The following is a 20,990-nucleotide window of genomic DNA, read 5'->3' as shown; positions in this document are numbered from 1 at the left end:
GAATGGTGAGTTAAAAGGTGAACTTGAATTGATCACAAGAGAGTTGTTGGAATGACACTAATGTTCCCACTTGAGGTAGTTAGGCAAATAAAGAGTCTTTGTTACTAAGTAATTATCAAATAAAACTGGCTTTATGCAAATAAACCTAGAGCTTAGAACCCCTTTAATATAATAGATAGAGTTTACACTAATATTAGTTTGCGAGCACTTTAAAGTACTCATGGCTATGTCCCTAGCTATTCAAATGGCCAGACTATGAAGAGGAGTAACAGTATCAGGATGACGGACAGCAGGACGTCTACGATAACTAGGATCGTCTTCTAGCGTCAAGCGTTGCCTGTGGACTAGATGGACTACTACTTCGCTTCCGCTATGTGTTGTGTTCATTGATCATTAGATCAACTATTATTGTAAATGTGGATCAGGTGATCTATTGTTGTAAGATGATTATGGTTTGTAATGAATGATGACTCTATGATATCAACTGTTAGGTCTCGCAAAAACAATCTTATTGGGATTGCGATGTATGGATAGTTATCTGGACTTAAAAATCCGGGTGTTGACAGATTGCTAAGCTGAATTCTGACATATGCACTGCATTGTGCCTGATGAAGTTTTGTCCATCTGATTATATACCTGACTTGTTGGCTTGTCCTTCTGCTGTGACATAAAGGTGGCGGCGGGATACATTCGGCACGAAGGGACAGCGAAGATATCACCGGCGCTTCATTGTGTCCCGGCCTGCTGGCGGTGGTGGTAATCCATGCTCTTAGGTTTTATCAAGTGCTAATCATCGGAGGGTGCTAATTATTGTGTTTGCAATTGTTTAGGTGCTAATGATTCAAGTGCTAATCAAACTAAATGGAAGAATCGATGGCCGAAATGCTTGCAGACCCGATATGTATTTAGAGTAAATTGTCTGATTGCTGAAAAAAGAGAGCATACCGTTTGCATAATACAACAACATATCTTTCAGCAAATTGCTTTATGGAATAGTACTGATAGCGACATGATTGGTCGTGGAATAAAGATGGTATACTGCTGATCGATGATTTTTTTTTGAGAGGCTGGTGATCGATGTTGGGACGATGCACAATGTTCATACTTCGTATCTGAAAGTGTAAGTGTTGTTGCTCTTCAGTAAACATCAAAGGTCAGAAGCAGTATCGTCAAGCAAGGAAATGTGATTAAACTAGTATTGCTTTTGAGGAACACAAGAACTACAGTGTCAATCCTACAAAAAGCGGGGCAATAATGCCTAATCCTACACAAGGCTTCCGGTTCATCCTTCGCCTCATCCTCCTCCAGGCCCCTCCCGTCCATCGGCGTAGGTGGTACGTCCCCTGCGCTTCCTGCAGCAGCGCCTAAACCTGCGTCCTGGGTATCCTCGAGCTAACATATGCACAGCGTTGGTACGTGTCCTGGTATCCTCGAGCTAACATATGCACAGCGTTGATGATAGCTGCGATGATGACGCTGGAGTGGACAATTGCATGGTCGGGGCACCGGTGTCACATCGGTCATAACTTTGTTGTGCCACTGTTGAAGCATCAGTAAATCGTCTTCCCTGAGAGAAGGCAGCAACAACTTATTGGCAAGAATTGAACTAAACAACGACAACTTATTGGCATCAGCTGGTGATGAGGTAGCGCGTACTACTGAAGTAATGAACCATTATAATCTGAATCTCCTTCACTTCCAAGTTCGTCCCCTCCGAACTACAGATTCACCTGTATCCCATCAAATCTGATCAATTCCACGATCAGGCCTGTTAAGCTGTTATGTTTTTTTATTTATTTTAGCACCCTAGGGTGTGGAAAACATGACAGTACACCCAAAAAAAATGAATATCTTCAAGCAGTTCAGATCTCGAATAAGGCGAACTATAGTTGCCATGTTATAGAACAAAAACCTTACTATCATCATCAGTTAAGTCACACCGAAACCACACAAGGGTCAGGTATTCCAATATTTCCAGCCTCAAGGACAAAGACTGGCTTTCTAACAGTTCATCACCTTCTGCCACAAAACCGCTCAAATAACAACTATATCTAAAAGATTGCTAGATCCCAAGACATACTTATTTACCATACGTCGGGAGATAATTTGATTTATTGCTAACAGTTTATATAAGCGGCCACCAGAAGATTCCAATTAGATATAGGTGGCTCAGCTCTATAGACTTGCGGATTAGCACAGAACTGATGGAACCATCTTTTCACCAAATAGATTGACTGAACTGCTATTATCTGGATTACCAAACTGACGGTTTAACTATCATGCACCCTACGGCGCTTCTCTTGGGAGGCCCGAGATCCATCATTTGTATTTGCTAGGGGATCGGATGACTCGCTTTGTGCTGGCCCCTGGTTGCCACCAGCACACATTGAATTTTCTCGTAATTCTGCATTCCCCAGGCTGTCTCCTGTTATGTTTAGGTCATCATCTTCATCACTCTCCCTACTTTTGTTGGCAGAATGGCTCGGCTCAGATGATAGGGTTGCTGTACCACCTGAGGACAGGCCCAGCACCTTCTCCTTATTGGATTTAGACTGCTTTTCAAACATCATCTGCAGATACTTCCCTTGTTCTTCAATTCGCAACTGCAACTTTCTCTGAGTCTGCAACAGAAAGATGGAATGAAGTTCAGATTATGTGTGCCTGCTCACATGGTGATACTCTCATTGGGCTTTGGCCTTTACCATGTTAAAACCAAATGCAACTACGTGAATCTTTCTTTTGTTGAGTACCACACTAATGCAGTCACAATTTGATATATGATCACAAGTGTAGAAAAAAAACAGGTTCTCGCATTTGTTTGCCAAAAGTGCAATATGTTTGGCATTCCACTCTTTATTAGGTCATTATTATTTGTCATGAAACCAGAGAGCACCCAAATTTATAACTAGTCTACGTGCCTTTGGATAGTACCTCAAGTTGTTCATGAAGACGTTTCTGAACTTCCATCTGAAGGCGCAGCGCTTCAGTAAGATCCATGCTCCTATGTAAAAAAGTGAACATCATGCAAGGGTGTTAATCATGGCTGACGTGAAGCCTCAAAACTTTAATTTGGGGCCCAGCAGAAAGTGAATACAGAATGGGCTCAAAAATCCTCGTGAAACTCCTGTAACAGAGGGAGGATTGGACAAAACCACATTTAGAGCATGATCCAGACTTGGAGCATAAACAATCCCAGTTTTAAAATTATTCGGTAGACGTCAGAGAAGATAATTGTGAACAAAATTCTTATATCATGGCTACAGAAAACCAATGATTCAGAAATGGGTCAGCTTCTAGGAAATTCACAGGACTTAGAGCATAAGCAACAATATTTTTTTAATTTTGCATTAGACATCAGAGAACATAATTTTGAACAAAATTTTCATATCATGGCTAAAGATAACCAATCTTTTGGAAAAATAAGATTTGGACCAGTTCTCTACAACATGGAATGTCTCATCAACACTTCAATATAACTGGAAAAAAGCATATGCATCAAGCAATAACACCTGGGAAAGTTGGCAAGAAACCAGAAATCTTAACAATGCTAGTAACCTCAACATAATTATTTTTTGGAAAAGGTAGAATATCTGTCCACTCGGCTATATGTTTGCAAAATGTCCTCTACCTCTTATTAATATCTTGAAAATACCAAGATTGAAGGCAACACAAGGAAAAACTAAGGAATTGCAGGCCCAGATATTTATGATATTCACCTATCAGGTTATCAAACATCATGCTCCGATATTTATGATATTCACCTATCAGGTTATCAATCATCCCATAATTTGTGCGAAGAATACCAAAATCAATTTAGCCCCATCAAACTTAGTGCACCAAAATAAAATTACTGGGTTGGCTTCTGAAGAGGCAGAAGCGCATATTAAGCATTGTTTAAATTTTGCAAGATATTAAAATTGCAAGGAGTAGAATTATGTATTATTAAAGGTTTTATTTCACTTCTCATTAAGAGGCAAAGCAACTTCATCAGAAGCGAAATAATTCAATATTGGTAATATTGTAATATTAAAGTATACTCCTTGCACTTTTATAATCTCACATGATTAAGAAAAATGCATAAATATGAAACGTAGCATCTTCATTAGCCAACCCACTAAACTGAATTTCCTGCACTAAGTTTAATAAGCTGACTTCATTTTGTAACTTTATGCGGCAATGGTTAGATGATTGATGGCTGGATTTGCGAAGATATCTGTTGGTAGGCAAGAAATCCCTTGAAAAAATTCTGTGTTGCATCCCATCTTAGTTGTACTTTTATTTACAGGTTTAATAAGAAGGTTGATACCTATCTATGGATAAAAGTCCGAATTATTGACTTGATTTTGTTACTGTATTGCAGCTATTTTCAGCAATCCCCACTTTAATGCAGCTGAGTCACAAACCTACACCGGCATCAGCTTTTTCTTAAGGCAGTTATTGACTATTAGTCCGAATTTGGTTTTGCAAACTAAAGTAACATCTTAATTATACTAGTACTGGTGTTAGCCTTGATAGTTGATGTGTGCCTTTGTTACTTTGCACAGTAAACCTGGTACCAATAAGCATCAAGACAGATGTACATCATGCAAGAGTACAACGGAGCCAGAGAAGAAGAATATTATTCACTCACGATTTCAGGTCTAGAGTCAATTCTTCGGCGGTAGATCTTTCTCCTGTTGTACCTGAATAATCAGATAACGAATAGTTATGTCATGTTAACAATTACTGGCTGCATGCATGCATTCAATAATGGATCCTTGTAAAAAAGGATTGCATCATGAGATGATTTACATATACATAAATAAAGCATCAGCCCGTAGCCATTATCACAAAACTATACTCAACCCAATAGCTCGTCATCATGATTCACGAAAAAAATAACTCAGGGAAAATACAAGATAAAGTGCAAGCACAAAAAAATATAATCCAGACAGACCTTCAGTTAGTTCTGGCTTATAGCGGGCTGTGCGGTACTTCTGCAACTCAAACCAGATCACGTAAGAAAGTGAGAACTCAGGTCTATTATAGGCAACAGTACAAGAATTCGAATTTAGAAATATAATAGAAAACCTGCAGATGGCTTTTCACATGATATATTGTCAAACTGTCAACTTTCATAAGCTTCAGTACACCTTTAGGAGTAGCTTCTGAAGAAACAAGACAAATACATACAAGCATTAGATTATGGTAGAACAAGATTCTTTATAAATGGGAAATCAACAACACAGCAGACATACTTTCACTACCACCAAGCTTATTTACAGCATCTACGAAACATTCATGGAGTTCTGGAGTCCACCTCATGCGTTGTTTGGCTGCAGAGTTGCTATTGGGAGGGCTAGCTACATTACAAATCTCTCCACCATGAGATGAAGCTGGCTGGTTCACAGCTGGTTGTGACACAGCGGAACTGGAAGGTTGAACCATGGACTACAACAAAGGACGGAAAGAAACATTTAGTTACGAAAGAAACATAAGGAATTGGCTTACCAAAAGCATCACAGTGAGAATTTAAAAAAATATCACTCTAAAAACTACCAACAAGTTATGAAATTTCCACCTTACGATTAAGTGGACCTCACATTTCTATTTCGTGCCAAAGAGAAGATGCAACATAGCATATATCGCTTAGACACTCATTGTCAAGAACATTCATTCTAACAACGACTCTGAAAACAGTGGAAACAATAAATCATTATTCATGCCCTTACCATCACTCGAAACATATCAAACATCCGTATTAAACTTCTAATAAGAGGAAGAGATAGCACAATATTATCTATTTCAGCAAGAAACTGGTAGGAAAAAATACATTATGTGCCTGTCTACAGAAATAACAAATATGCCCCGAGAAGTATACGGGAAGTCAAAACTTTCTCTTAACATCAAAATTGGCATATAGAAAGGTATGTAGGTTGGCCGCACAAAAGTGTAACCATATTACCAGTAGGTTTGCTGACAAGGAATTTATGCAGTATTATAATTTCATAAGCTTGGTTAATACTACATTATAATAAACAAAAGGAGTAGAGAGTACTTCCTAACTACCAGAACACAAGACACAGCTACTACTGCAATGACTCTTTATGGCATTTAATGTGCATACCTTTGACTGTGAATCATTGGCCGTTGCATCTAGAATATCTTTCCAATCATCATTCATTATATCCCACCACTCATTTTGTTGAGCAACCACATCAGATGTCACAGCAGGACTGCCATTCTGGATCTGATTACCAGAAGCAGGGATGATATCTCTGTAATCTGATAAACCATCAACCGAACCCGGGAACCAAGTTTCCTCAGTGTGACCTCCAGGGATGCTATTAGATAAAGGCTGAAATGCCACAATATCTGACGACTGAGAAGCAAAAGAAGCAACCATAGACTGCCTCTCGTGGTTCGGCACAGAGTCAAGTGGATTAGCAGGGTATCCTAGTAAACCTGAATATGACGATCTCATAGCACCAGCTCTCGGGTGCAAACTAGCAGCCTGAAGTGCACTGTGATGCAAGGGCACAGAATCATTCGTCAGCTGTCTTTGCATCGAAGTGAGTTGGGGATTATGAGGCCCAGGGAAGTTTTCTTTCAGGGAATTTGGCAGAATGGGTAAAGAGGATGACATTGCTCCGGCAACCCTGTTGCTGTGAGACTGCCTCAGATCACACTTCCTCATCAAGAATTGCGCACGAGCTCTGCTTCTTTCCCATAAATTGGTTTCGATATCTTCCTACAGTGTTGTAACCTTGCCAAAACTGCTACTCCATTAATCTGTCACGGGCTAAGAAATGAAGAGTTAGATCGTAGAAAAGTAACCATCATAAACATAGGCAACTGTAGCTAATATATCAAGCACGCATTTCCGCATCCTGGAATTAACCATGAGTAAGCAGCAATCTACCTAGTGAGATTTGGATCTCATGTGCAAAAATCCAAGAAACAGCAAACATCATGATACGTTTTAGCAAGAGTTCTAAACTTCTGCACAGAGGCACGCAACATCATGATACGTTTTATCAATCCTCCTTCATTTCCCTGTCTAAGCTTTGTTTTTGTCTACTCCAATTGTAGATCTTATCTTACAGCGCGCAAGATACATAGATGAAAATGTAAGTGAATCAGATAAGACCACATCGCAATCCTAAAGCAGCACTCTCTTTTGCCAGCTCTCATGTAAAGTTCATACTGCTTCCTCTGAAAGCTAGAAATCATACCGTCTTCCTGCACAGCACACACCGGGGTGCAGACCTACCATCAGTAACACTTGACACTCTGAGGCTTCCTAATGTAAAAAACCAAATGGCCGTTTTGAACAGAGAGAAATGGGCAGCTTTGATTAAATCTACTGTGCAACCTGTGACTCCAGCACAGTCAAACAAGCTTGGTACGCATGTGGTATTAACTGGGAGAATGACAGGCAGGGCTTAAGCCCTACATACAAGCAAGATCTGAATTAAACCCCAGGGGGACAGGGAACTGTAGCCTGGGGGCAGGCAGGACAATCACAAGGGGGGGCACCTAATAATTCTCCCAGTTCGCAACCCCACAAAATATCCCCAATCATTTCCTTCCTGTACCACCAACATCACGTACCATCGCGATTCACGAAGCACGTGTGCTTCTACCACCGCTCCTGGCTAAAACTCACCTAGAACCGCCCCTCACCGTACACGCGGAACATGTCGCGATCAGAACCCTAGAGAAACCCCACCTGTCCCATCGGCCCGATTCCCGCCGGAATCGCGCCGGCGTAACCGATCGCGCCGGTAGGACGAGCGGGCGATCGAGGGGACATGGATTGGACCTGGAAGAATTGAGGAATTTGATGGGGAAGGGGAGAGGCTCGTCCGTACCTGGGGTGCGCGAGGGAGCTGCTCGCTCGCTGGGTGCGGCTTTTTGGGATGGGGGGAGGGTGATCTGGGGGCGTGGCAATGTGTCGCGCGCGATGGCTGCGGGAGAGGGAGGGAGGAGGAACCTGGTGCGCACAAGAGGAGAGGAGAGGAGGAGGACGACGCCCACCAGTTCCAGTTGCCGGGACGGGAGCACGCACCCCCACCGCACCGCACCATGGGCAGATAGGCCCCTTCGGCCGCCGTGCGGCCAAATTGGACGGCTGGGACGCCATGGTCCACCTCACAGTCATTGCACTTGCACGCACGCCGCGGTTTTTTCCTTGGCCTTTTCCTCCAAAAGGGCTAAATGCATCTTCTAAGAAAAAGTAAATTTATACCTTAGGTTAGTTTCAAAAAAAAAAAATTATACCCTAGGTCAACAAAAAAAAAATTATATGACTAGCTTTCTTTAGGGCTGTAATTTATTATTTTTATCAAAGTTTATTTATTTTTAATGCTAGGTAGGTGTGGCAGACATCCATGTGCACGCAGTTGGCCACAAGATCCGGGCTGGGCAGGCTTTTGGCGATGCTCATCCCTCTATATCTGCCATGGGGGCCATGTGGTGGATGCAGGTGAAAACCCAGCTACGATTCTTATTGGATTTACCAATGACTTCATCCTAGAACATCGTCTTCTTCTTAGAGGCGTCAATGTGCAACACCCATGCCTCTTCCACCCATAGTCAATAGTCATGGTTCTCGAAATGGAAACCTTAGATCTGTTTCAACGTCACCCCTCCTTACAGGCATCATCTTGGAGACCTCAACTGGGATCAGATGCTAGCCGGAGCTGTTGGGGGCTTAGGTGGGCCTATAAGTGGGAGGTCACACACTCACAGTCCATCTGGCGGTGTTGGTCAAGAAAGTTGTCGTTGTTTTCTTGGTCTTCGGAGAGACATAGATATTCATCCTTCTCTGGCATGTAGCAACTATTACAACTACTATGAAATACTACTCAACATGAAATTTAAAGACAACCATAAGGCTCCTGCCGGTTGCCACAATACAATAATGATCATCTCATACATATTCATCATCACATCATGGTCATATCACATCACCAAACCCTGCAAAAACAAGTTAGACGTCTCTAATTTGGTTTGCATATTTTACGTGGTTTAGGGTTTTCGAGTGAGATCTAATCTACCTACGAACATGAACCACAACGGTGATACTAATGTTGTCAATAGAAGAGTAAATTGAATCTTCACTATAGTAGGAGAGACAGACACCCGCAAAGCCTCTTATGCAATACTAGTTGCATGTCGAACGAGGAACAAGTCTCATGAACGCGGTCATGTAAAGTTAGTCCGAGCCGCTTCATCCCACTATGCCACAAAGATGCAAAGTACTCAAACTAAAGACAACAAGAGCATCAACGCCCACAAAACCATTGTGTTCTACTCGTGCAACCATCTATGCATAGACACGGCTTCGATACCACATGTAGGGATTCATTGCATAGAAAACAAAAAATTCCTACCGCGAGAACGCAATCCAAGCCAAGATGCAATCTAGAAGACGGGAGCAACGAGGGGATGATCAAGACTCACCCTTGAAGATTTCCAAAGCCTATAAGAGTAGGCTCTTATTGCTGCGGTAGACGATCACTTGCCGCTTGCAAAAGCGCGTAGAAGATCTTGATCACGGTGCCACGATCGGGCAGCACCTCCGTACTCGGTCACACGTTCGGTGTTGATGACGACGTCCTTCTCCCCGTTCCGGCGGGCAGCGGAAGTAGTAGATCCTCCTCGGAATCCCGGCAGCGACGACGGCGTGGTGGCGGTGGTGGTGGAGAACTCCGCAGGGCTTCGCCTATGCGCTGCAGGAGTTTGTATATGAGGAGGGGAGGCTAGGGTTTGGGGAGAGGGGGTGCCATGGGCGCCGGCCTCAAGGGGCAGGGGTGGTGCGGCCAAGCCATGGGCTGCCCCCTCCCTCTCCTCCTCATTATATAGGTGGAACCCCAAGGGTTTGCCCAAAGTCTTCGAATAAGACCCCAACAGAAAACGCGCCTTATGGACGAAACCTAGAGGGACAGGGACTCTCCCCTTTCCCCTTTTCTTGGCCGGCCAAGGAGGTGGAGTCCACCATGGACTTCACCCTCCCACTTGGTTGGCTGGTTAGGGTTTGTGGAGTCCCTCCGGGACTCCTCCTTCCATAGTGATTTATTTCCGGATAATTCTAGAAACCACCTTCCATAAATTCACCGGATCATTTCCAAACTTGAAAAGTGACTTCCTATATATGAATCTTATTCTCCGGACCATTCCGGAACTCCTCGTGATGTCCTGGATCCCATCCGAGACTCCGAACAAAAATTCGAACTCCATTCCATATTCCATATCTACTTAAACGACATCAAACCTTAAGTGTGTCACCCTACGGTTCGCGAACTATGTAGACATGGTTGAGACTTCTCTCCGACCAATAACCAATAGCGGTATCTGGAGATCCATAATGGCTCCCACATATTCAACGATGACTTTAGTGATCGAATGAACCATTCACATACGATACCAATTCCCTTTGTCACGCGATATTTTACTTGTCCGAGGTTTGATCATCGGTATCTCTATACCTCGTTCAACCTCGTCTCATGACAAGTACTCTTTACTCGTACCGTGGTATGTGGTCTCTTATGAACCATTCATATGCTTGCAAGCTATTAGACGACATTCCACCGAGAGGGTCCGAGTATATCTATCCGTCATCGGGATGGACAAATCCCACTCTGTTGATCCATATGCCTCAACTCATACTTTCCGGATACTTAATCCCACCTTTATAACCATCCATTTACGCAGTGGCGTTTGATGTAATCAAAGTACCTTTCCGGTATAAGTGATTTACATGATCTCATGGTCATAAGGACTAGGTAACTATGTATCGAAAGCTTATAGCAAATAACTTAATGACGTGATCTTATGCTACGCTTAATTGGGTGTGTCCATTATATCATTCACATAATGACATAACCTTGTTATTAATAACATCCAATGTTCATGATCATGAAACGATGATCATCTATTAATCAACAAGCTAGTTATACAAGAGGCTTACTAGGGACTCCTTGTTGTTCACATAACACACATGTATCAATGTTTCGGTTAATACAATTATAGCATGGTATGTAAACATTATCATAAACTCAAAGATATTATAATAACCATTTTATTATTGCCTCTTGGGCATATCTCCAACACATACACTCACTCATATGAAGTACACACGCACACCCTACCCATATGAGCACCTCCGAAAGACTGAGCCCTCCCACTGAATAAATATTCCGTCTTTTTATGAGACACATAGATGTCAAACCTGGGGTTTGAACTCTAGTGGACTGGGGTATAACCACCCTCCTAACCTCCCAATGTCAGGTTAGTTCTCTTAAGCATCAAAGCTTAATATGCACAATGTAAGAAAAATATTATTCCAATTTATGCTCAATATTTTTACAACAATTTACACTCAATCTTATTCAGTAGGTTTGTCCCAAAATTCACCCCAATAAACAATTTCTCCATCATCATCTCCCTTTTCCCCATATTATGGATCAATCAATGAACCACGTGTTGTGAGTGAAACTGGAAATTTTGTACTCCTACTGCTGATACAACATATAAACTCGTGTACAAGAGAGAAGTCCAATTTACCCCCCTAAACTTGTCTCAAAGTTCAGCTTACAACACTCAATTTTACTTTGGTTCAACTTTCAACCCTGAATTCTAAAAACGGTTCAAAATCATCCCTTGCATTGTATTAAGCAGGTTTTTCTTGTACCGTGTATGTTGTATGTTGATCAGTTGGCACAATATATAGGAAGAAAAACCACTAACTGGCGGGAAAAAACGGTTCAATACATGTCAAAAAAGGGTAGAAGGTCCAATTCCGAACGGTTTATAGAATTCAGGGTTGAAGATTGAATCAAAGTAAAGTTGAGGGTTGTAATATGAACTTTGAGACAAGTTTAGGGAGGTAAATTGGACTTCTCTCCGTGTACAATAGCTCATTAGAATAGGAAAAATTTCTACTCCCTTCAGTTTATATTAGTTGCTATACTAATATAGATGTATTTAAATATATTATAGTTTTAAATATATCCACAGTGTGAAGTAATATGAATGTCCCAAAATCGTATTGCTCGTACAGAGAAACCACCTGCAACTAATTAAACCGACACGAAGATCTGCTGGAGGCAAAGCCCTCCAATGGCGAAACCGAAGAAGTCCCAAAGCCCCGCCCCAGATCCGCCCGCCGCCGCCCAGCTCCCATGGCGCCCACCAGCGCCGCCGCTCGCCACCGCCCTCCTTATCTCCCTCACCGCCCTCCTCGTCCGCGCGCTTGTCTCCGTCGGCCCCTACTCTGGCCAGGGCACGGCGCCCAAATTCGGCGACTACGAGGCTCAGCGGCACTGGATGGAGCTCACGCTCCACCTCCCCTCCTCCGACTGGTACCGCAACACCTCCGCCAACGACCTCGCCTACTGGGGCCTCGACTACCCTCCCCTCTCCGCCTACCAAAGCTGGATCCACGCCCGCCTCATCAACGCCTCCCTCCCCGACGCCGTAGCTCTCCGCTCCTCTCGCGGGTTCGAGTCCCATGAATCGTACGCTCCAATTGGACTAACATTTACTAGTACATTTTAATGTGCAGAATTGTGTGCTTGTTTTAAGTATTTGCGGTCTGTTTCGTATAGGAAGTTGCTTATGCGGTGGACGGTGCTCTCGTCCGATCTGATTGTGTTCTTCCCCGCGGCGCTATGGTTCGTGTGGACGTACATGAAGGATGGTGTTGGTGGCGGCAGGGAGAGGCGAGATGGGTGGATGTGGCTGCTCGCCATGGTTCTTATCAACCCGTGTTTAGTATTAATCGACCACGGCCATTTTCAGGTGGGGATTATACTAGTGGTTTATGTGCATTGGAGCAGGGCAATAGTGCTGACTGCGTTGTTCATTGCCTGATATGTACTTTTGTTTCAGTATAACTGCATCAGCCTTGGGCTGACACTCGGAGCAATTGCTGGTGTCTTGTCGAGGAATGAGCTTGTTGCTGCTGCTCTCTTTAGTCTTGCCATCAACCATAAGCAGGTTCTCCCTTGTCTGGAATAAACTTACTTTTTGATTTCCAGGGAGGTGAAACTGTTTGACTCGAAAATTATTCCGTACTCATAAGCTTTGTCAACAAGCATGTTGTAAATTCATACATAGTAGATATGCTTTGCCTTTTCGAATCCACAGATTCCTGATCCATTCATCGCACCACTTTCTTTGATGGGAAATAGCGTAAAATTTGATGAGTCAGTTACGAATCTTGGATAAATTTTAACCTACGACAACTTCTTGCTCTACTTCCATAAACAAATATGCACCATTTTCATCCTATTTATGTATGGAGCTTTTCAAATATACTGTGATTATATAAATTAATGGGCCATAATTGATATCTTGCAGATGAGCATGTACTTTGCACCGGCTTTTTTCGGGCATCTTCTTGGGAAATGCATGAAGCGAAAGTATCCAATTGTTGAGATCATGAAACTTGGTTTTGTTGTACTGGGAACTTTTGCTATTGTTTGGTGGCCATATTTGCAGTCTTATGAGGCTGCCATACAGGTAATGAATACACATAATGTCTGGTTACTTACTGTTCAAACAACCATAATCTATATTGAAGAAATGTTGTTGTTTGTCAATCTTTGCTAAACGTGTGAAATCTACTGTCAGGTAATCTCTCGATTAGCTCCATTTGAGAGAGGCATATATGAGGATTATGTTGCAAATTTCTGGTGTAGCACCTCAGTTCTTATCAAGTGGAAGAGATTGTTTGCAATAAAGCCACTGAAACTCATGAGTCTTTCTGCTACCATCCTGGCTTTCTTACCTTCATTTATTCAGCAAGTCAAGTCACCGAGTAATCTTGGCTTCCTATATTCTCTGTTGAACAGTTCATTCTCTTTCTATCTATTCTCGTACCAAGGTATGTTCAACTGCTAAGTTGATTTCTTTTTGCAAGTTTATGCAATGCTTCTTCGATTTCATGTTTCCCTTTTTCTATTTGCAGTGCACGAGAAATCAATTCTGCTTCCTCTTTTACCTGCAAGCCTTTTAGCATTATATGAACCTCATCTGTATGGATGGTTCACATACTATGCACTTTTTTCGATGTACCCGCTTATCTGCCGTGATCAGCTTCTTCTACAATATATAGCTGTTCTTGGCTTATTCTTTCTTATTTACTACTCACCCGGTGCAAGTTATGGAAAGGAGGTGAAAATTTCATCTAGAATAAAGGCAGTTCTGAGCCTGCCATTGTTAAGCTCGATCTTACTTCACATTATATACCTGCAAATAGAGCCTCCAAAGAGGTATCCCTTCCTCTTTGATGCACTGATAATGTTCATCTGTTTCTCACAATTTGTTATTTTGAGCCTGTACACAAACTATAAGCAATGGATGTTGGACTTCCAACCTAGACCAGTAGGTAAGAAGAAGGACCTATGAATGGAAATTTTGACAGCTAATTTTATAGAAAATAGTCATTGTACCATTGTAACCTTGAGTGTGTTCCCCTGTAACGAAAATGGTTCATTTTTTATGAAATGGATGAAATCTTTCCATGTGGAGCAGATACAATAAATTTCTGTATGATCATAAATTTTGTCTTAAGAATTGTCTTGTGTTATGTAATTCTGGTGTATGATAACTTGAAACTAAAATGTAAGCTCTGTGGGCTCGGTATTATTCTTTGCATCAAATATGACAGTATTAGCCGTCAGGAGATACAGCGTAGATAAATGTGTTGCTATCTTACTACTTGAAATTACATATGCCCGTGGCTGATTTAAATTCTTGTATCGTCATATTATCAGGGCAAGAACTAGGGATTGCTAGTTGGGTACTAAATTCATAACATTGGCCTAGAATACCGTTGAAACATGAAAATTGTGCGGCTGCAACATCATTTCTGTTCATTCAAACATAGAAACTGTTGTATCACAACATTATTTTCTGAGATGTTTCCACATATAACTGGTGTGATGGAAACATTCTTTTGTGTGTGATAGAGACATGTTTCAGTGCAACGAGCTAGACCTGCCAAAAATTATGATCGAACGAAACCATAAATAACATTTTTTACACTATAATCAGTGGAAGTACTCAGGATTGTTTGTTTTGGTAACCCCAGCAGTGCAGGCCGTAAATAACACCAATTAGTAGAGACATTGGAGTCTGGATGTAGTTTGGTTTGTTATCCCTATTTCTCATATTGCAACGAGAATTTACATTGTTCTTGTCTTCTTGATGCTTCTTCTAGCCATACATTAGGACATCGCCATACAAAATCACTCTAAGGGAGTGCTAATGGTAAATCACATAGAATAAAAGTTCTTCATATCTCTACATGTTCGGCAAGCCACTTGCTGAGTAGGAAGAAATGGCCCGACCAAAATAGAATCCTGATCCACAAATCAGCTACTACTTTGGTTCGACCTTGGACTGGAAGGAATATCCTCCGCTGTAGTCGTCGAATGAGTCGGTGCTCATCTCCTTGTCCTTCTTGGGGAGAGGATCGTCGTAAGGGTGACGAGGAGGAGCGCCTTTGGTGACGCCGAAATCTGTCGCTGACGTGGAGGCGGACGTCGAGGCACTGCTGAGCCCCTCACTCTGCAGCATCATCTCGATCTCCTTGACCACGTCGCTCATCGACGGTCGGGCCGCAGCGCCCTCCTCCGCACACCGGAGGGCCAGCTGCACGAACTTGGTGAACGCAGCGAGATGGTTGTTGGTGTTCATGATCCTGGGGTCTATCATGGCCCTGAGCCCGCAGAACTCTGGGTCGGTAGCGTCGAAAACCCTCTTGGCCTCCCGAACAATGTACTTCCCCTTCTCGATCGGCTGCCTCGCGATGATCAGCTCGAGCATGACCACGCCGAAGCTGTAGACATCACTCTTCTCCGTCAGTTGCTGAGACATGTAATACTCAGGATCCAGATAACCCTGCAGGTGAAGAACAAACACACCAAGTCACAACAAAACGGAAGGGTCATATGCAGGGATGGATTCAGTGTGCCATCCATGACCGGATTGCGGAAGTCTTACCAGCGTTCCTTTGACTTGTGTGCTGACATGCCCTCTCTCGCTGTCGGACACTAATTTGGAGAGGCCGAAGTCGGCGACCTTGGCGGTGAGGTGCTCGTCCATGAGGATGTTGCTGGACTTGACGTCCCGGTGGATGATGGGCGGGTCGGCGAGCTCGTGCAGGTAGGCGAGCCCGCGCGCGGCGCCGAGTGCCACCCGGAGCCGCTTCTTCCAGTCGAGGTGCAGGCCGCTCTTGCCGGCGAGGCTGTCGCGCAGCGTGCCGGCGGACATGTACTCGTAGACGAGCATCTGCTCACCCTGCTCGAAGCAGAAGCCGACGAGGCCGACGAGGTTCTTGTGGTGAACCCGGGAGAGCAGCTCGATCTCCGTCTTGAACTCTTGCCCGCCCTGCATGGACCCCTGCTGCGCCCTCTTGATGGCGATGAACTGCCCGTTGGGCAGCATGCCCCTGTACACCTTGCCGTACCCTCCGTAGCCCAGCTCGTTCGCCTCCGCGAAGTTGTTGGTGCTCCGCTTGAGCTCGTCGTGGGAGAACCACCTCGCCCCTTTCAGCCGCGGCGCGCCGCCCTTCTCCTCGCTCCGAGCCCAGGACGCTGCAGCAGTTTCAGGTCTCTCACTCGTCAGGCCGTGGCATTGCCAGGTGAACATGGAAACTGTTTTCAGTTTTCTGGGAGAGAGTGCGTACCGAATGGCCCGCCCAGCTCTTCTGTGGCCTTCTGCGCGCGCCGCCTCTGCACCAGCGCGTAGACGGCCGCTCCAACGAGCGCGATGACCAGGACGCCGCAGCCGACCGCGATCCCGATGATGGCGCCCTTGCTCCTCGACACTGGCCCGTTTCGATCTGCAACCACCCATCCCACATACTATCTCAGAACGCAGTCACAAGAACATCGGCACTTCAGTGACAAGTAATTCCATTTTTGAGGTAAGACCTGGGAAGGGATATGGGGATGCGATGAAGTAGTAGGGGCCGAACTCCTTGGGCGGCTTGAAGGTCTGGTTGCTGAGGTCAAAGCCGATGCGCATGACCTCGGAGCGGTTGAAGTAGGGGCCGCCGGAGGAAGAGCTTCACCTGGACCTGCATGTAGGAGTCGCTGTTGAAGAAGGGGTCCTGCAGGGCGACGGAGCCCGGCGTGAGGTCCAGCTTCGTCCACAGCTTGCTCTCCAGCTCCTGGAACGCCGTGCCGTTGCCCACGTCCCCGAACAGGGGCGCTCGGAAGTACATCACGCCCTGGTACGGGTACGCGCAGCCGCAGCTCTGCGGGCTCATGCTCTGCTCCGGCGGGCACGACCCCGAGAAGCATTTGAGGAGGTTCGTCGTGTACGCCGGCGATGGCTCGTGCTGTGTCAAGTTGCAGTACGCCGTGTTCGGCAGGTGGTCGCACACCGGGTTCCCCGCCAGCCTGAACAATGCCATTGTAAGTAAGATCAAAACAGTGTACGAAGCAGCACTGCCGTTGTTTGTAAACTGGAATTGGGCAGTACTCACGTGAGGGTGCCGTTGTAGCTGGAGGTGACCGTAACGGAGGAGAAGTCGTTGTCCTTGAAGCTCACCATGCTCAGCTCGCTGCTGATGCTCCTTCCCAGGTCGAGGGTGCCATTGAACGCGTTGCCGTCGAGGATTCTGCAAAGAGGCATTGTCAGATCTGCTACTGCACTTGATCATCAGTTTCATCAGATTTTGGTGAGATTTAAAAAACGGCTGGCTTGTGGGCTTACACTTGCTGCAGCTGCGGGCTACTGAACAGCCTCGTCGGCACCGTGCCGTAGAGTCTTCCGGACTGTATGATCCTTTATTTGGCATCACAAGACAATGTCAGATCTAGCTATCCGAGAGCATATGTACTCTGAAGTTGCAAAGGTTTTCAGTGTTAACTTACAAGGCTGAGAGCTGTGGCAACTTCCAAAACCACTGTGGGCTCGGTGAAGGATCAAACGTGTTGTTGCTCAGATCACTGTGGTGTAAATAGACCAGGAGATCAAATTGATCAGATCAAGCATTGCGCTTGTGGCGGGTTCGAACAATTTACAGCATAAATCTTGTGGTGCGAATTGCTTGGTGCTTACACATAATTGAGAAGAGTCATCCCAGATAGATCGGGCAACCGTCCGGTAAGCTGATTATTGGCCAAGTTGCTGAAACATATGACAATAATGTGCTTACAATGGCTAGTTATTTGTACTTGCACAGTGTGTATTCAGCAGCTCTTAAACAACTTACAGCTCGTTTACGTTAGTGAGGTTATTCAGGTTTGCCGGAACTGGGCCGGAGAGGGAATTTCTGTCCAGCCGGCTGTCCAGACATAATATAGAACATGACAAATGATTCATATATGGCACTCCATCCATCCAACATATTAAGAATGGAGCAGAGTTTCATCTGAAAAGGACACTTACACAACTTCAAGTGTAGCAACAAACCCAAGTGAGTCAGGGATATCCCCGGTGAATTTGTTTCCATCAAAAAGACTGCACCAAATATCACAAGAGTCAGTGCATCTTGTCAGAAAAGTTCCCTTTGGTAACAGGGCTTGAAGAACTCACAGATGAATCAGTGTCATCTCAGGGCTGAAGAGAGCATCTGGGATTGGACCGGACAGCTGGTTCTTGTTGAAGTGGCTGCAGAGAACCAGAAACCGTGTGGTTAGAGATACATTCTGGTTTTTATATCTGTTTCAGGAATGGCAATGGATATATCTGTTTAGAACATACAAGTGTTTTGTTTTGGTAAGCTTGTCTAGACCCATTCCGCCATTTGATGAGATGGGTAAGGAACCGGTCAGCTGATTGTCGGCGACGTCAAACCAATAGAGGCTGGAGAGATTGCCCAGAGAAGCTGGTAATTTTCCCGAGAACTGGTTTGAGTTCAGAGCCCTGAAAAAGAGTTTGATATCATCTTAATTCATCTGCAGACTGTACTGCAAAGGCTCAAATGCGCAGCAGTATCATCTAAGCTGATGGTTGATTCCTTACATGTAAGACAGCTTGGGAAGGCTCCCTAGCTCATCCGGGATGTTGCCATGAAAGCTGCAACCGGCTAGGATCCTTCAAGACAAGCGGTGCAAGACATGAGCACAGGCAGAAACTTAACGCATATCACATTCAGAAAACTTACAGAGTGGTGAGCTGCTTTAAGTTGCCGATGGTTGGAGTGAGCACGCCGCCAAGGTCTTTATTGAACGAGAGGTCCCTGCATAGGCAACATAACTGCTCGTATCACGGTTCAGTGATGCAAAGCAGAGCCGCGAGAACAGAAATGCTTGAGAAAAGATTTAGCTTGGCACTAGCTGTAGCGCTCTGCTGCCACGTACAGAGATTGCAGGTCGGTCAGCTGCCCGATGTCTGCAGGTAGAACTCCTTTGATGCCCATGGTTGACACCTTGCTGAAAGACACGGTTGCATAGTATCTGTAAGAAGAGTACGCAGAGTTTGCAGTGAAGATTTTGTAGATGAGCTCTGCGACTGCTTACATGGAGATCACTTTGTCGTTGCTGCATGTCACTCCGTCCCACGGCGCATCGCCGCAGGGATCATCGGACTGCCCCCACGTCGGCGGCGCGTTCTGCCACTGATCCATCAACGCCCGTAGAACAGAAGCTGCAATCAATCAACTCCACGGTTCATTTCTTACTTTATCACGCAGTGAAGTTATGGAACAAAGAGAGCATGGTACTAGGTACTCACTGTCCTGGCTATCTGTCACGCCATGGCTTCCTCGCACGCACACCGTGAGCACCAAGGCCACAAGGAGGAGCACCTCTCTCAGTGTCGCCATCCTGGCAGAGCGTGATCCAGGCGCTGCAGCCTCCTCCATGCTTAACTGAACTGCGTCGAGCTCTCAGGTGTGGTGAGGTGCGGTTTTAGGTCGCTGAGCCAGTGGGCAAAAGCTCGTGAGCGCGAGGCAACCACCGGCACCACAACCGCAGGCCCATGATGCGCCTCATGATGGGACGTGCATTCGCCAAACCAAAATGATACTCCTACTAGTAGAATTGGAAGTTTTGGAGAGAAAGATACATGCATACAGTGGGAGGGAGAAGAGAGGGGGTGGTGCCAACGACTTGACTTGAAAGCAAGCCAAGCTAGCTAAGCTCGCTCGAGAGCTCTCACTGTCCCACTCCCAGAAAAATCCGTCCGTGGATTGCTGTAGCTGAGCACGCCTAGCTAAGTGGCCGTCCCCGCACCGTACGTCTCGCTGCCCGCGGAAGGCACCGCGCGAGTAGAGTCAAAAGGGAGGATGGATACGACGATACGGCCTCATGAACATACATGCCCCTCGTTCTACGGCAACTCCTCCCGTCCTCAGCATCGAGCTTAGTCGGTAGTAGTGCACTGGTGTGCTGGTGTTTCATGTCATGGTGCTTCTTAATTAAAAGTTTGATTTCATGGGGTCTAAAAGGGAGATGATAGAGGAGATTAGTGATGATTAGGGGTGCGATTCAAGGCACGTAAAGAGGGAAATTTGGTGGGGATTAAACAAATGATGCCTATGATTGACCTTCTTTTTTCAGGAACTTTTTCACGGAAGATTTTTTTTAGGAACTTTTTGCACCGGAAGAAATTTTCTTTGAGTTTGTACTCTCTCGGTCTCTCCGCTCCAAAATAAGTGCCACAGGTTTATTTAGGTACGGATGTATCTAGACACAAATCTAGACAAAACTATTACACTTATTTTGGAACAGTGGTAATATAAGCTAAATATTGTGCTCTGCTGCGAGACCATGGCTTAACTGAAGCAAGATTTATGGCATTGATAAAACGGCTTTCACAAGAGACATGTTTAGGGAGAAAAATGCCACTACAATTCTTAGTCAAGGTACTTGGACCGTGACTCGGTGTTGTTACTGTGTGTCCACAGTGAAGTGAAAGCGAAAACATAGCTTACGGCAAGGCAGTGCAAGATTGAACACACCTCACACAGGATGGAGAAGATCAACAGAGCTTGATCTGACATGTTTTTTCATGATCTTTCTTACGATGAAGTAAGGTACTTA

The 20,990-nt window shown here is 44.8% G+C and overlaps 2 protein-coding genes and 1 pseudogene across 2 annotated transcripts; 1 reads left to right on the top strand and 2 right to left on the bottom strand.

Annotated features, from left to right (window-relative positions):
- Positions 1-1,878: 1,878 nt before the first annotated feature.
- On the bottom strand, positions 1,879-6,777 carry LOC124702380 (protein PHOSPHATE STARVATION RESPONSE 1-like). Its single transcript, XM_047234517.1, has 7 exons — positions 6,107-6,777; positions 5,238-5,430; positions 5,071-5,147; positions 4,937-4,976; positions 4,631-4,682; positions 2,932-3,001; positions 1,879-2,621 (listed from the first exon to the last, which is right to left on the bottom strand). The coding sequence occupies exons 1-7, from the start codon at positions 6,674-6,676 to the stop codon at positions 2,271-2,273; spliced, it is 1,353 nt and encodes a 450-aa protein (XP_047090473.1). The 5' UTR covers positions 6,677-6,777; the 3' UTR covers positions 1,879-2,270.
- A 5,313-nt stretch (positions 6,778-12,090) lies between these two features.
- LOC124698274 (probable dolichyl pyrophosphate Man9GlcNAc2 alpha-1,3-glucosyltransferase) lies at positions 12,091-14,521 on the top strand. The gene is made up of 6 exons (XM_047230775.1): positions 12,091-12,503; positions 12,594-12,786; positions 12,877-12,984; positions 13,348-13,509; positions 13,621-13,873; positions 13,958-14,521. Exons 1-6 carry the CDS (start codon positions 12,106-12,108, stop codon positions 14,395-14,397), a joined length of 1,554 nt encoding a protein of 517 aa, XP_047086731.1. The 5' UTR covers positions 12,091-12,105; the 3' UTR covers positions 14,398-14,521.
- Positions 14,522-15,135: 614 nt separating this feature from the next.
- On the bottom strand, positions 15,136-19,934 carry LOC124698273 (annotated as a pseudogene).
- Between the last annotated feature and the right edge of the window lie 1,056 nt (positions 19,935-20,990).

Source organism: Lolium rigidum, chromosome 3 (assembly GCF_022539505.1).
Source record: "Lolium rigidum isolate FL_2022 chromosome 3, APGP_CSIRO_Lrig_0.1, whole genome shotgun sequence".
In the NCBI taxonomy this organism is placed as follows: Eukaryota; Viridiplantae; Streptophyta; class Magnoliopsida; order Poales; family Poaceae; genus Lolium; species Lolium rigidum.
The sequence above is the reverse complement of the archived record's forward strand: the minus strand, read 5'-3'. Positions and strand labels throughout refer to the sequence as shown.

Bases quoted from the DNA above. Each gene is read 5' to 3' on its own strand.
- LOC124702380 (XM_047234517.1), bottom strand. From the start codon at position 6,676: ATGAGGAAGTGTGATCTGAGGCAGTCTCACAGCAACAGGGTTGCCGGA. The intron at 5,148-5,237 runs GTATGTCTGCTG...TTGTTTCTTCAG, and splicing joins TAAGCTTGGTGGTAGTGAAA to AAGCTACTCCTAAAGGTGTA. The intron at 4,683-4,936 runs GTCTGTCTGGAT...CTGATTATTCAG, and splicing joins TAAGCCAGAACTAACTGAAG to GTACAACAGGAGAAAGATCT.
- LOC124698274 (XM_047230775.1), top strand. From the start codon at position 12,106: ATGGCGAAACCGAAGAAGTCCCAAAGCCCCGCCCCAGATCCGCCCGCC. The intron at 12,985-13,347 runs GTTCTCCCTTGT...GATATCTTGCAG, and splicing joins TTGCCATCAACCATAAGCAG to ATGAGCATGTACTTTGCACC. The intron at 13,874-13,957 runs GTATGTTCAACT...TTCTATTTGCAG, and splicing joins CTATCTATTCTCGTACCAAG to TGCACGAGAAATCAATTCTG.